The 13634-nt window shown below is 39.8% G+C and overlaps 1 protein-coding gene across 5 annotated transcripts in view; it reads right to left on the minus strand.

Annotated features, from left to right (window-relative positions):
- USP45 (ubiquitin specific peptidase 45) overlaps nucleotides 1–13634 on the minus strand; it is an 81810-nt gene that overhangs the window by 32435 nt on the left and 35741 nt on the right. For all 5 annotated transcript variants that reach the window (XM_066254430.1, XM_066254431.1, XM_066254426.1 and 2 more), the window contains 2 exons: nucleotides 9968–10098; nucleotides 3965–4052 (listed from right to left, as the gene is read on the minus strand). In XM_066254430.1, the coding sequence (XP_066110527.1) occupies nucleotides 3965–4052; nucleotides 9968–10098 (219 nt within the window). The remainder of the gene's footprint in view (nucleotides 1–3964; nucleotides 4053–9967; nucleotides 10099–13634) is intronic.

Here is a 13634-nt window from a genome sequence, read left to right on the forward strand (position 1 = left end):
GACATCACCTGGGACACTTCAAAACATCTAGCCAGGCGTGCTGAAGAGTTTTGTAAAATACAGGCACCCCTATAACCCCTGAAAACCTGTTTCTCTCTATGCTTGTCCTTCACCTTCCACTGCAACCACCTAACCATCTTACCCTCTGTTAATTTTTACTAAAAACAAACAAGGGGGATATGTAGGAATATGCTATGAAAATATGCAGAGTTAGGATTACAATTAGAGACAGTGAGGCACCCTAGGGTGATAAGCCCTGACGGATGAGAGTCCAGGGGCCTCTCTGACCCTGTACTGGAAACAGTGCGTGCTGGAAACAGCAGAACCGCAGGATAAGATTCAGCAACAAGAAATGTTTAGGCTCTCAGAACAGAGATTAGGAGTCAGTATGTTCCTTTTCCTTTACTTCACCCCTGTAAACTTCTGCAGTCTGCTTCCTTGAGTTATTGTACTGGCTAATGAATATCTGAGTGAGGCTGGGGACGAGCTCCAGTCCTTCAGTCTGCTGACCTGGGCTGCTGCCCACCCCTCAGCTCCTCAGTGCAGGTCATCTGGTCTCCAAGTACCGTAGTTCATTGTCGCTGCGACAGGTTCTGAAACCAGTTCCCTGCAGATGCCAAGAGATGACTGCACACTGTTTGGTAACATGAGGGAGTGACTAATTATTTTTTAAGATTTTATTTATTAATTTTAGAATGAGGAAAGAAAGAAAGGAGGGAGGAGCTGGAAGCATCAGCTTGTAATTGTTTCTTGCATGTGCTTTGACCAGGCAAGCCTGGGGTTTGGAACCAGCGACCTCAGCATTCCAGGTTGAGGCTTTAACTACTGCGCCACCACAGGTCAGGTGGGAGTGACTAATTTTTTAAGATAATTTTGAAAAAAAATATTAGAATGCTAATAACCCTCTCTTCACTGAAAACTGGTCAGTCAGTAGAGCTAAAAAAAAAACACTATAATGTTACAATTCTGTCAAAGTAGGATTAAAAAATAGAGGAGAGTCCATCCTGCCTAGTAACATAGTACCACCTACCACAAGCACATGAGCACTTATTCTCACGTGGTTAGTCTGCTACATACTAATACACAGATTAAAAAGTGTATTCTTCTTGAGGGAAAAATAGGATTTCACCTATTACGACAATTACGATGGACGGGAGCTGCCCACAGTACTATGTTGAGAATGATGCAAATTAAGTCCACACTCAGTAGAAAAGTTATGAATAATTAGCAATGTCTGCTATGAGTAAGAAGGGAGGGATGGAGGATATGTGCTGTGTATTTAACTTTTGTGTGTGTGTGTGTGTGTGTGAGAGAGAGAGAGAGAGACAAAGAGAGAGAGAAGGACAGAGGGACAGACAGACTGGAACCATCAGAGTGATGAGAACCATCAATTCTTCATTGCAGCATCTTAGTTGTTCATTGATTGCTTTCTCATATGTGCCTTGACTGGGGAGCTTCAGCAGACCAAGTGACCTCTTACTAAAGCCAGCGACCTTGGACTCAAGCCAGCGACTATGGGGTCATGTCTATGATACTATGTTCAGCCAACAACCCAGTGGTCTAGTTAGTGAACCTGCACTCAAGCCGGATGAGCCCACGCTCCAGACGGTGACCTCAGGGTTTCAAACCTGGGTCCTCAACATCCCAGGCTGACACTCTTCTCCACTGCACCACTGTCTGGTCAGGCTAGTATCTCTATCTTGAATTGTCTCTAAAAAAAAAATTTGTCTCCTATTTGTATAGGACCCCAACCAAAAAGTTGAATTTAACTAATTTAATATTAAAGTCAACAAACACGCAATCAATTAAGGCAGGAATCCCCAGGCCGCATGCGGCCCCCTGAGGCCATTTATCGGCTCCAGGCGCACTTCTGGAAGGGGCACCTCTTTCAGTGGTGGTCAGTGAGAGGAGCACTGTATGTGGCGGCCCTCCAATGGTCTGAGGGACAGTGAACTGACCTTCTGTGTAAAAAAGTATGGGGACCCCTGGATTAAGGAATAGGATTACAATCAACACTGTTTAGGGAATCTATCCAGTCCATGAACCATTCCTTCTTTCCTGAGAAACCATCCCTGACTCAGGATGTGGGACCCCAGTCCTGTAGTCCCAAGTGCCTAATCCCTAAACGTACCCCAATCCAACATGGGATAATGAAGTTTCTCTCTCTCAGGAATTTAGAATTGGCATCACAAACAGCCGGTTTCATTTTTATATACAGGGGTCCTTGGGTTACAATAGTCTCAACATACGACGTTTCAAGGTTACAATACTTACTTCCATAGAGTTCAATTGAGATGGGAGTGTTCTGGCTTATGCATTAGAGTTGTATTTACGGACTACATGGGCGAAATAGTTTTGTTGTGCAAGGGGGAAGAATACGCAGTACTTTCTTCTGTGGCTTAGCTGTGTTTTTATATTCTAGATTATAATTTTACAACTGTGTTAGGATAGGTAAGTGAGCTGGCTAGGGTGTGTTTCGACTTACACCAAATTTGGGTTACGTCACTGCTGTAGAAACAGAACTGTATATAGAACTGCAACATGCAAACTCTGGTGGTCATGTGCTACCATTCAGAAAGAGAAGCAGAGAAACTACTCAGTCTGCACAGAGACAAATAAAGAAAACCCACAGAGCCAGAAAAACGAGGAAAGTAAGAATACTTTCTAGATTCCTGAGAACCTTCCTGTCCCTGCAATCCCAGTGACATCCCCCTTCACCTGGATTCTTAAATCCCTTTTCTTTATTTATGCTAGTCTGAGTTGATTTCTGGGGTTTTTCTTCTTCTTTTCCAAGTAAGAGGAGGAGAGATAGAGAGATAGACTCCTGCATGTGTACTGACCAGGATCCACCAGCAAACCCCATTTGGGGGCAATGCTCTACCCATCTGGGGCCATGCTCGCAACTGAGCTATTTTTAGCATCTGAGGTGGAGGCTCTATGGAGCCATCCTCAGCACCCAGGGCAATGTGCTCAAACCAATTGAGCCATGGCAGCAGGTGAGGAAGAGAGAGAGAGAGAGAAAAAAAAAAAGTGAGGGGGGAGAGGGGGAAGGGTGGAGAAACAGATGGTTGCGGTCACTTCTCCTGTGTACCTGACCAGGAATCGAACCCCGCACATCCACACACTGAGCTGACGCTCTACCACTGAGCCAACCAGCCAGAGCCAATTGATTTCTGTTATTTATAGCCAAAGGGTATTAACTAATAAAGAATAATAGGAGTTGTGAGAGTAAAAGAAAATAATCTTATAGAAGAGTCAAAAAAAAGGAGAGAGCCCTGGCCGGCTGGCTCAGAGGTAGAGCACCAGCCTGGTGTATGGATGTCCTGAGTTCAATCCCCAGTCAGAGCACATAGGAGAGGAACTCATCTGATTCTCCACCCCTCCCCTCTTACTTCTTTCTCTCTTCCCCTCCTGCAGCCATGGCTCTACAGAGCCATCAGATGATAAAAAATCAGACCTCTGCCTCAGACACTAAAAATAACTCAGTTGTGAGCCTGGCTCAGAGGTAGAGCATTGGCCTGGCATGTAAATGTCCTGAGCTCAATACCTGGTCAGGGCACATAGGAGAAGTGCCTATCTGCCTCTCCACCCCTCCCCTTCTCACTTCTCTCTGTCTCTCTCACTCCCTCCTCCACTCCTGCAGCCAAGGCTCGGTTAGAGCAAGTTGGCCCTAGATACTGAGGATGGCTCCATGTCCTCTGCCTCAGGGGCTAAAAAATGGCTCTGACTGCAAATGGAGCAAGGGCCCAAATGGGCAGAGAACACTGCCCCCTGGTGGATCCTGGTCGGGGCGCATGGGGGTCTGTCTCTACCTCCCTTTCACTAAAATAAAGAGAGAGAATAAATAGGTTAGAAAAATATCAAGTTACTTCTCAATGGCACATTAAAATTACAGTAGAAATAATTCTTTCCGTTTTGTGCCCCCTTCTTAAAAAGGGTATGTGGTAAACATAGAGAACTTGACCTTTGTTTCTTCTGTCCTCACTGCATCCAGCAGATAATGCAAAAGCTCCTGGCTGTCCTGTTGTTGGAAACTTTTAAATCGAGGGGCCCTGCAATTTAAAAACAAAACAGGAAAGAAAAAAATAATGAACATTTCATCAACAATATATTACTAATTTTAATGACACTTTAAAAGTTTAAAAGTTTAAAAGCACTTTAAATGACATACAGTCAAAGATTCAATTTACTTCTTTTTTTATTAAGTCAAAACACAAAATGTGATTACTGTTTCATTAGGATGAGATCAATCTTCACTGTGCTGAGAACAATATGGCTATCACTTATCAAGCGATTACTACATGCCAACCACGTATGTTAAGCTTTACATATGTAAAAGTCACACAATCCACAAGCTTGGAATGTATATTTTCTCTAGTTTAAAGATGAGCGCTCAGAGGGATTATTTAAATAATTTGCAAAGGCACACACCAAGCAAAAAACAGTATTCAAATCCAAGCCAGTGTTATCCATTATTGTCCTACCTCAAGTAACCAAAAGAAAAGCAAATAATAATTTACATTAAAATAAAGAACTATAAACTGATGTCTTCATGAATGTATTTACTTTGAAGATTTGACAGTTAGATTTCTATGTATTAATTTAAAGTCAGGAGCTATTCATAGGGACATCAAACACAACAAATGTTTAGCTGATTTCAGTAACTTTAAAAAGTAATATTCTCAGCAATAAACTCCAATACTAAATGAACTTTTGCCTAAAACGCAAACAACTTCTAAATTTAGAAAGTGCTCTGATCTAAGCTAAAGATAAATTTTGGTCAAAATAACACAAAATACTAAGAATATCTTATGTACTACAAGACAAGTTCACAATGGTCTCATTATGGTGTAGTGCACAGCATGCCTCATTTGATATACACAACAGTGATGTTAAGGAATTCATAATTAACATGAACTTCATTTTACATTTGAGAAAACTGAAGAACAAGCTGGGTGCCACTAACATAAATCCGGGTCTTCTGATTCTTGAGTTCAGTACTTTAAGCACTATTCCTCATTATTTCATGATGAATGTGCGTCCTAGCAACGCACTAATGCGAGGCTCTGGTGCTAAAAAGGGATCTGCACTAGTAGTGAATCTAGCCTGTTACAGAAACCGTTTCAGTTACTACTGCTCAGTCTTGCTAACAGCAGCATGATGCTGAGAACACTTTCATTTACTACCCGATGGGCTTCGCCTTCTGCATGTAGTGGAGAGTGTCCACCTCATAGAGCAGAAATAAGGACAGAAACCAAGGCAAACACAGGTTCCAACCATATCTAGGCCTCCACAGCTACAATCCAGGAAAGACGTAAACTGCACAACACTACACTTGTGCTGTGTCAAGAAAGATCAGTGAGGTGGAAGAAGGCTGTAGGAGGAAGCAGAGGAATTCTCTGGAGAGCCTCAGCAGCCTGCTGACAGGCAGAAGAGAGTTACATCTTTCAAAGCAGACACACAGGCAGGAAACCGGTCCTGAACAAAGGAGAAGTTGTCTCCACCAGGTCTCTGCCTGTAGCTCCGTCTCATCCAGGCACAAAGCACTGACTGCCTTCCAACCACTGAAGAAAATTTAATAAGCCTGGGTATTTGTTTCATTCTTTCTTTCCCTAAGATGGGGGAACAAATCATATGATGACTTACAGAATCTTTAATGAAGCCTATCTGCGTGACCAATGCCAAAAGAGACCTCCAAGCTTAAAGGACAAAATAAGAAAATATATAAAACGTATGAAAAGATTCACCCTGTTCAAAATAAGGGAAACACTATACAGTCATAGGAAATGTACTTTAGTAAAAGTGTTTCTGTAGAAAAGAAGAGGGAACTTGTAAAAACCTCAAATTGTAAGAGAAAAAATGTATATAAACTCATAAAATAGGAATAAATTGTCAAGAAAACAAATTTTTGCCTGACCAGGCGGTGGCACAGTGGATAAAGTATTGACCTGGGGCAGGGAGGACCCAGGTTTGAAACTCTGAGGTTGCCGGCTTGAGCACAGGCTCACCAGCTTGAGCACCGAATTGCCGGCTGAGTGTGAATTTTAGACATGACCCCATAGATGCTGGCTTGAGCCCAAAGGTTGATGGCTTGAAGCCAAAGGTCACTGGCTTGAACCCAGGGTCGCTGGCTCGAGCAAGGGGTCACTCGGTCTGCTATAGCCCCTGGGTCAAGGCACATATGAGAAATCAATCAATGAACTAAGGAACTGCAACAAAGAATTGATATTTCTCATCTCTCTCCCTTCCTGTCTGTCCCTATCTGTCCCTCTCTCTGACTCTCTCTGTCTCTGCCAAAAAAAAACAAAACAAAAAAAACTGAAAAACATTATTATGTTACATTTTTTTAGTTATGCTTTTCAGAACTTGTAAAAAAGAGGGTTAAAAATAAAAAAAAACAAAAAAGTTATCTCTCTCTCTCTCTATATATAGATATATATATATATATAGATAGATAGATAGATAGATAGATAGATAGATAGATAGATAGATAGATACGTTCTTAGTAAGATTTAGTAAATTTGGCAGGTCCCAGCACGGATGTGTTAAGTTTTTTCATTCTTGTGTTTATGAGAAACATGAGCCTGATGTGTCCTAGCAATTTCTTCAATGTTTGGGCATATATTTGAAAGACAAACTCTCATTTCCTCGTCAATACATTGAAGAATTCTCTTTTTACTCTTAATGGTGTTGAGGGTAGAAAATACTAATTCACATAAATAGGATGTTGAAAATTATAGTAAAATGTCCAGAGCTTTTTTAGATATTGCCATATATTCTTCTTTTATAGAAATCCAAAAGACTTCAAGAGACAATTCCTTATGTTTAATCATCAATCCACGATCAGTGGATACAGCTGCCTGTTCTTCTTCTTCTGTTAATGTTAAACCAAAATCACTTGAAGCTTCCATGAATGGGTTTCTAATTCAATCGTATTGTTCAGTGTTAAGATGGAAAATTAAATTCTGCCATCAACCTTCAAGTCCTATTTTATTTACACTTAACTTCTGCTTAATTCCAGGATTGGATCCTTCAATATCATGCTTCTTTTTGAGAAATCCATTTTATTTGGGTGTATTTATATACACACACCAGGCTGACGCTCTACCACTGAGCCAACGGGCAGGGCCTAAAAATCACTTTTTAACATATGATTCTTTTTAAAGTAAACAGAATAAAACAAAAGAAAATGCAATTTTAAAATGTTTACAAATAATGTTTGTCCTACAGATGAACCCTCACAAGTACAGTAAGATGCATACACAGACTCACACATACAGGGTGGGACAAAGTAGGATTACCATTATTCTATGGAAAATACCACAATAATTAATAAATCATAATACAAAAATAAACTATTTCACACACAACCATAAACCTACTTTTGCTTCACCCTATATATACTTGTGTAAAATCAAATGTTATATCCACGGCCTAGCGTGCGGAGGACCCGGGTTCGATTCCCAGCCAGGGCACACGGGAGAAGCGCCCATTTGCTTCTCCACCCCTCCGCCACGCTTTCCTCTCTGTCTCTCTCTTCCCCTCCCGCAGCCAAGGCTCCATTGGAGCAAAGATCGCCCGGGCACTGGGGAGGGCTCCTTGGCCTCTGCCTCAGGCGCTAGAGTGGCTCTGGTCGCAACATGGCGACACCCAGGATGGGCAGAGCATCGCCCCCCGGTGGGCAGAGCGTCACCCCTGGTGGGCGTGCTGGGTAGATCCCGGTCGGGCGCATGCGGGAGTCTGTCTGACTGTCTCTCTCTGTTTCCAGCTTCAGAAAAATGAAAAAAAAAAAAAAAGAACAAATGTTATATCCACATGTATTATATGGAAAAATCTACAAACTATATTAAGCAAAACAAGCAAATTGCAGATAATTTTTATGTTTATAGATGCTTAATCACTTAAAAAAAATAAAAACAGCCTGACCTGTGGTGGCGCAGTGGATAAAGCGTCAACCTGGAAACACTGAGGTTGCCGGTTCAAAACCCTGGGCTTGCCTGGTCAAGGCACATATGGGAGTTGATGCTTCCTGCTCCTCCCCCTTCTCTCTCTCTCTCTCAATCTCTCTCTCTATCTATCTCCCCCCTCCTCTCTAAAATGAATAAATAAATAAAAATTAAAAAAAAAAAGATTGATTTCTATAAAAAATAAAAAAATAAATAAAAAATAAAAAAATAAAAACCAAAATACAACTTTGAACTTTTATCTATGAACACCTATTACTTTAATAATTTTTTAAAAATTATGAATCTTGCCTGACCAGGTGGTGGTGCAGTGGATAGAACACTGGCCTGGAAAACCCCGAGGTCACTGGCTTAAACATGGGCTCACCAGCTTGAACATGGGGTTACCGGCTTTAGCATGGGATCATAGATATGACCACACAGTCTCTGGCTTGAGCCCAAAGGTCGCTGGCTTGAAGCCCAAGGTTGCTGGCTTTAGCTGAGTCCCCCGGTCAAGGCACATATGAGAAAACAATAAATGAACAACTAAGGTGCTGCAACTACAAGTTGATGCTTCTCATCTCTCTCCCTTCCTGTCTGTCAACCCCTATTTGTGTCCCCCCCCCTTTTTGTGTATTTTGGATTACATTTAATGCAATGGCACATTATGAGAAGTAAAATAAATGAGTCACAGAAAGACAAAAACCTCATGATTCCATTTATATGAGGAATCTAACCTAGTCAAATTCATAGAGTTGAAAAGTGAAATGGTGGTTGTGAGGGGCTGGAGTGAGGCGAAAATGAGGAGTTGCTGACCAATGGGCAAAAGTTTCAGTCAAGCAAGATGAATACGCTCTACAGATCCACTGTATAACATTGTGCCTATAGTCAACAATATTATACACTTCAAATTTTTTTAAGAGGATAGAGCTCACATTGTATTCCTTCCACAATAATTTTTTTAAGAAACTAACATCGGTACAATACTAAGAAATAAAATATAACAAAACACAGTACAGTACCATGGCACAAATAACGAGCTTGATTTAAAATTAAAATTTAAAGATTTAGATTAAATATAAACTTGCATTTATTTTTATTATAAGAATTTTGTTTTCATATATTTTAATTAACTGGACTGGACTAGTTTATCAACTCCATGACAAGTCCATTTTTTTTTTAACTAAGCTTTTCTTTTTTTTTCTTTTTTTCTTTTTCTTTATTCATTTTTAGAGAGGAGAGAGAGAGGGAGAGAGAGAGAGACAGAGAGAGAGAAGGGGGGAGGAGCTGGAAGCATCAACTCCCATATGTGCCTTGACCAGGCAAGCCCAGGGTTTCGAACCGGCGACCTCAGCATTTCCAGGTCAACGCATTATCCACTGCGCCACCACAGGTCAGGCAAGTCGATTTTTAATATATTATCCATTGTGTATCTGTCAGCAAGTGCTGACAACAAAGTAAGCTCTCAATTTTCTAGATGAAGAAATAAATAAATACATTAAAGTTAAGTCAGGACCTTTATGGTACGTGTTTATTTCCAGGTACTCAAAGATTCTGTGTTTAAAGATTCTGTAATATCTTGAGAAATTCACTTAAACTCTATTTGCCTCAAAGCTTATCTTTTATAATAAAGAAACTAGTTTAGATAATTATAGCACCTTTTAGATTTTATAATTTTATAATAGTCACACTTTGTCATATTACATTATGGGCTTCTGAGTAAGGACAGACCTCTATTTGAATCCTGGCTTTGTTACTATTATATTTAACAAGGTAAATCACTCAACTTCTATGAGTCTAGTTTCCTTATATATAAAATGAGGATAATCACTTCTTCAAAGTAGTGTTATGAGATATAATTGCCATAAACCATAGAGCTGCAATTAAACAATGTTAATTCTTTCTCTTGGTAGCCTAGGCAATAATAATAATGTTACAGTGAGAGTGAAACTACTCATATTAAGTACAAACAACAGTATTTTGTAACTCATAATTATTTATATTAAGAATGTAGGTGCACTCACTTTTGACAAAGTTGATTGAAAAGAGCTTTAGGAGAAAGTGATCCTTTATCAGTTTCCTTCATGCTGTGAAGAAACAGGATCAAGGCTGAGGTCAATGGTCCAGGGCTTGAAAGTTCCACCATTAATGGGTCCTTTAAAAACATGATCAACTCTATGTCAGAAATACATATTATTTTATTTCTTTATTTATTTTATTTATTCATTTTTAGCGTGCACACGAGAGAGAGAGAGAAAGAGAGAGAGAGAGAGAGAGAGAGGGAGAGAGAGAGATAAGAAGCATCAACTCTTAGTTGCAGCACTTTAGCTGTTCATTAATTGATTTCTCATACGTGCCTTGACCACTGGCTCCAGCCGAGCCAGTGACCCCCTCCCTGTTCAAGCCAGTGACCTTCGGGTCATGTCTATGATCCCATGCTCAAGCTGGAGACCCCACGGCTCAAGTTGGTGAGCCCTCGCTCAAGTCAAATGAGCCAACACTCAAGCTGGCAACCTTGGGGTTTTGAACCATGGTCCTCAGTGTTTCAGTCTGATGCTCTATCCACTGCACCACCTGGTCAGGCCATATTATTTTAAAATAAAAGTTATATTTTGTTTAAATGAGGACAGTAAATTAACTCAAATGTATTAAGAAATATTCCCTCATATATAAAATATATAAAAATGGAATTAAATGCCTTATTTTAAAGAACATAGGTATTCTCATATCATCTGTCCTTTACTTAATAAAACCACTAGCTTAAGAATGAAATCCATATGATCTCACTTATATGTGGAATCTAATGAACAAGGTGAACTGAGGTACGGAATAGAGGCAGAGGCGGGGTCACAGGGAGCAGAGGGACAGCTGTCAGAGGGAAGGGGGATGAGGGGATGAGATCAGAGAAGGTGAAGGGATTAGTGAATTTATATCACATAACACATAGATACAGATAACAGGACAGCAAATCCCAAAAGGAAGGGGGGAGGGAGTGAGGGGAAGGGGGACAAAGGGGGAGTAATGAGGGACAAAGGGGTGGAGATGAGAGTTATATTGAGTGGGACACTTGAATTCATGTTAACACAGTAAATTAAAATTAATAAAAAATTTTAAAAAAAAATGAAATCACTAATCTTTAGTTGGTAGTACCTGTCCCTTAATATGCTCTTAAAAGTAAAATTATTAATCTACTTGATATTTTTACATCTTCAAAAATAGTCATAAATTACATTTATTAACAAAACTCCATACCTTTCTTTTCCTCAAATATTTTACCATTAAATAAGGAATGGGAAATTATGTTACCAGATTGGTATGCCATCTCTCTCCTTTAAAGGGAGAGATAAAAAGCTTGACAAAAGAGCTTAAATTGTGTGAGGGATCAACATACTTTATCTAGATTTTTTTTCCCACCAAGCTTTTTTTTTTAATGTTGCTTTACACATTTTTTTAATAAATAAATTTTTATTAATTTTAATGGGGTGACATCAATAAATCAGGGTACATATTTTCGAAGAAAACATGTCCAGGTTATCTTGTGATTCAATTATGTTGCATATCCATCACCCAAAGTCAGATTGTCCTCCGTCACCTTCTATCTAGTTTCCTTTGTGCCCCTCCCCCTCCCCCCTCCCCCCTCCCCTCCCCCCACACCCCGTAACCACCACACTCTTGTCCATGTCTCTTAGTCTCGTTTTTGTGTTCCACCAATGTATGGAATCCTGCAGTTCTTGTTTTTTTCTGATTTACTTATTTCACTCCGTATGATGTTACCAAGATCCCACCATTTTGTTGTAAATGATCCGATGTCATCATTTCTTATGGCTGAGTAGTATACCATGGTGTATATGTGCCACATCTTCTTTCCCCACCCAGTTTTGTTTTCTAAAACATTATTTTCACCAGTAATCCCCTCTCCTTATGCAGAATGAATAAAAAGCAGATCCCAAATGTAATCCTCAAACATTACAGTATCTTATCTTGTCTCATTCATGTATTCATGATATGCATGTTACATATGTGTTTCATACCAACTCTCCTTAAAAATCCATCATCTGGCTGAAACCACAGAAAGGACAGGTTATAATTCCCCATAGCTTCTGAGTATCAAAAATGCTTTCTGCCATGTTAAGTAATTGAAATCGATTACTCAAAAGTAAAATATAAGGCAATTTCAAAGCCCAAACACTAAGGTGTAGTATCTTCCATCCCTAAATGAAGCATTTTTAGACAAAATAAAAACATCTTCAGAATTAAGTGAGTTAATAACCTTCATTTTTAACCTGACCAGGTGGTGGCACAGTGGATAGAGTGTTGGACTGGGATGCAAAAGACTCAGGTTCAAAACTCCAAGGTGGCCAGCTTGAGCACGGGTTCATCTGGGTTGAGCATGGGCTTGACAGCTTGAGCGCAGGGTCACTGGCTTGAGCAAGGTGTCACTCGCTCTGCTGGAACCCCCCCTCCCATCAAGGCACATATGAGAAAGCAGTCAATGAACAACTAAGGTGCTGCAACAAAGAATTGTTTCTCATCCCCCTTCTTGCTTGTCTGTCCCTCCCTCTGTCTGTCTCTCTTGTTAAAAATAAAAAAAATAAACTTTGTTTTTAAAAGCACACAGGAACATCAATCTGTTCCAGTATGTGCCCTGACCGAGGACTGAACAGCAATCTCTGTGCTTTGGATGATGCTCTAATCAACCAAGCTCTCTGGACAGGGCAGGTCCTGTTTCTTAGGCAAAATGTTGGTTAGTTTCAGTTCAGTGTGTTCACTTTGTGAAAATCTATCATCTGTACAATTATGATGTACACTAGTCTGTATGAATACTTTAGTTTGATCAAATTATTTACTAGTAGTTTTTAAAAGTAAGCACAGTGCTGAGATGCACATAAATATTAACAAATTGAATCCATCAACCTGTAAGTATGATAGTACATCATAATTAAGTGGGGTTTGAATACCAGATAGATTTGAAAATCAATGTAATTTGCCACATTCACAGAGAATAGAGAAGAAAAACTATATAACCTCAACAGATACAGGAAAAGCATTTGACAAAACTCAACATCCATTGATGATAAAACTCTCAGAAAACCAGGAATACAAGGTAATGTTCTCAACCTTACAAAGAACACCTATGAAAAACCTACAGTTAACTTAACTTCATTCTTAACAATACTGAAAAACTAAATGTTTCTGCTCTAATTTAGGGATTAAGGCAATGGTGTCTACTCTTATCAATTCTTTTCAAATTATTACTTGTGGTTTAAGCCAGCACAATGAGGTTAAAAAAAGAAAAAAAAGGCATACAGATTAAAAAGGACAAAGTAAAATTGATGTGTTTTTTGTTTTTTGTTTTTTTCAGAGAGAGAGATAGACAGGGACAGTCAGACAGGAAGAGAGAGAGATGAGAAGCATCCATCATTAGTTTTTCATTGCACATTGCAACACCTTAGTTGTTCATTGATTGCTTTCTCATATGTGCCTTGATCGCAGGCCTTCAGCAGACCAAGTAACCCCTTGCTGGAGCCAGCAACCTTGGGTCCAAGCTGGTGAGCTTTTTGCTCAAACCAGATGAGCGACGCTCTATCCACTGCGCCACCGCCTGGTCAGGCAAAGTAAAATTGATGTTTGAAAGAGTAGTGATCTACACAGATAGTCTCACAACTCAGGTCAACACTATGTCTTAAATGC

The sequence above is a fragment of the Saccopteryx bilineata genome, chromosome 1 (assembly GCF_036850765.1).
Source record: "Saccopteryx bilineata isolate mSacBil1 chromosome 1, mSacBil1_pri_phased_curated, whole genome shotgun sequence".
Classification (NCBI taxonomy): Eukaryota; Metazoa; Chordata; class Mammalia; order Chiroptera; family Emballonuridae; genus Saccopteryx; species Saccopteryx bilineata.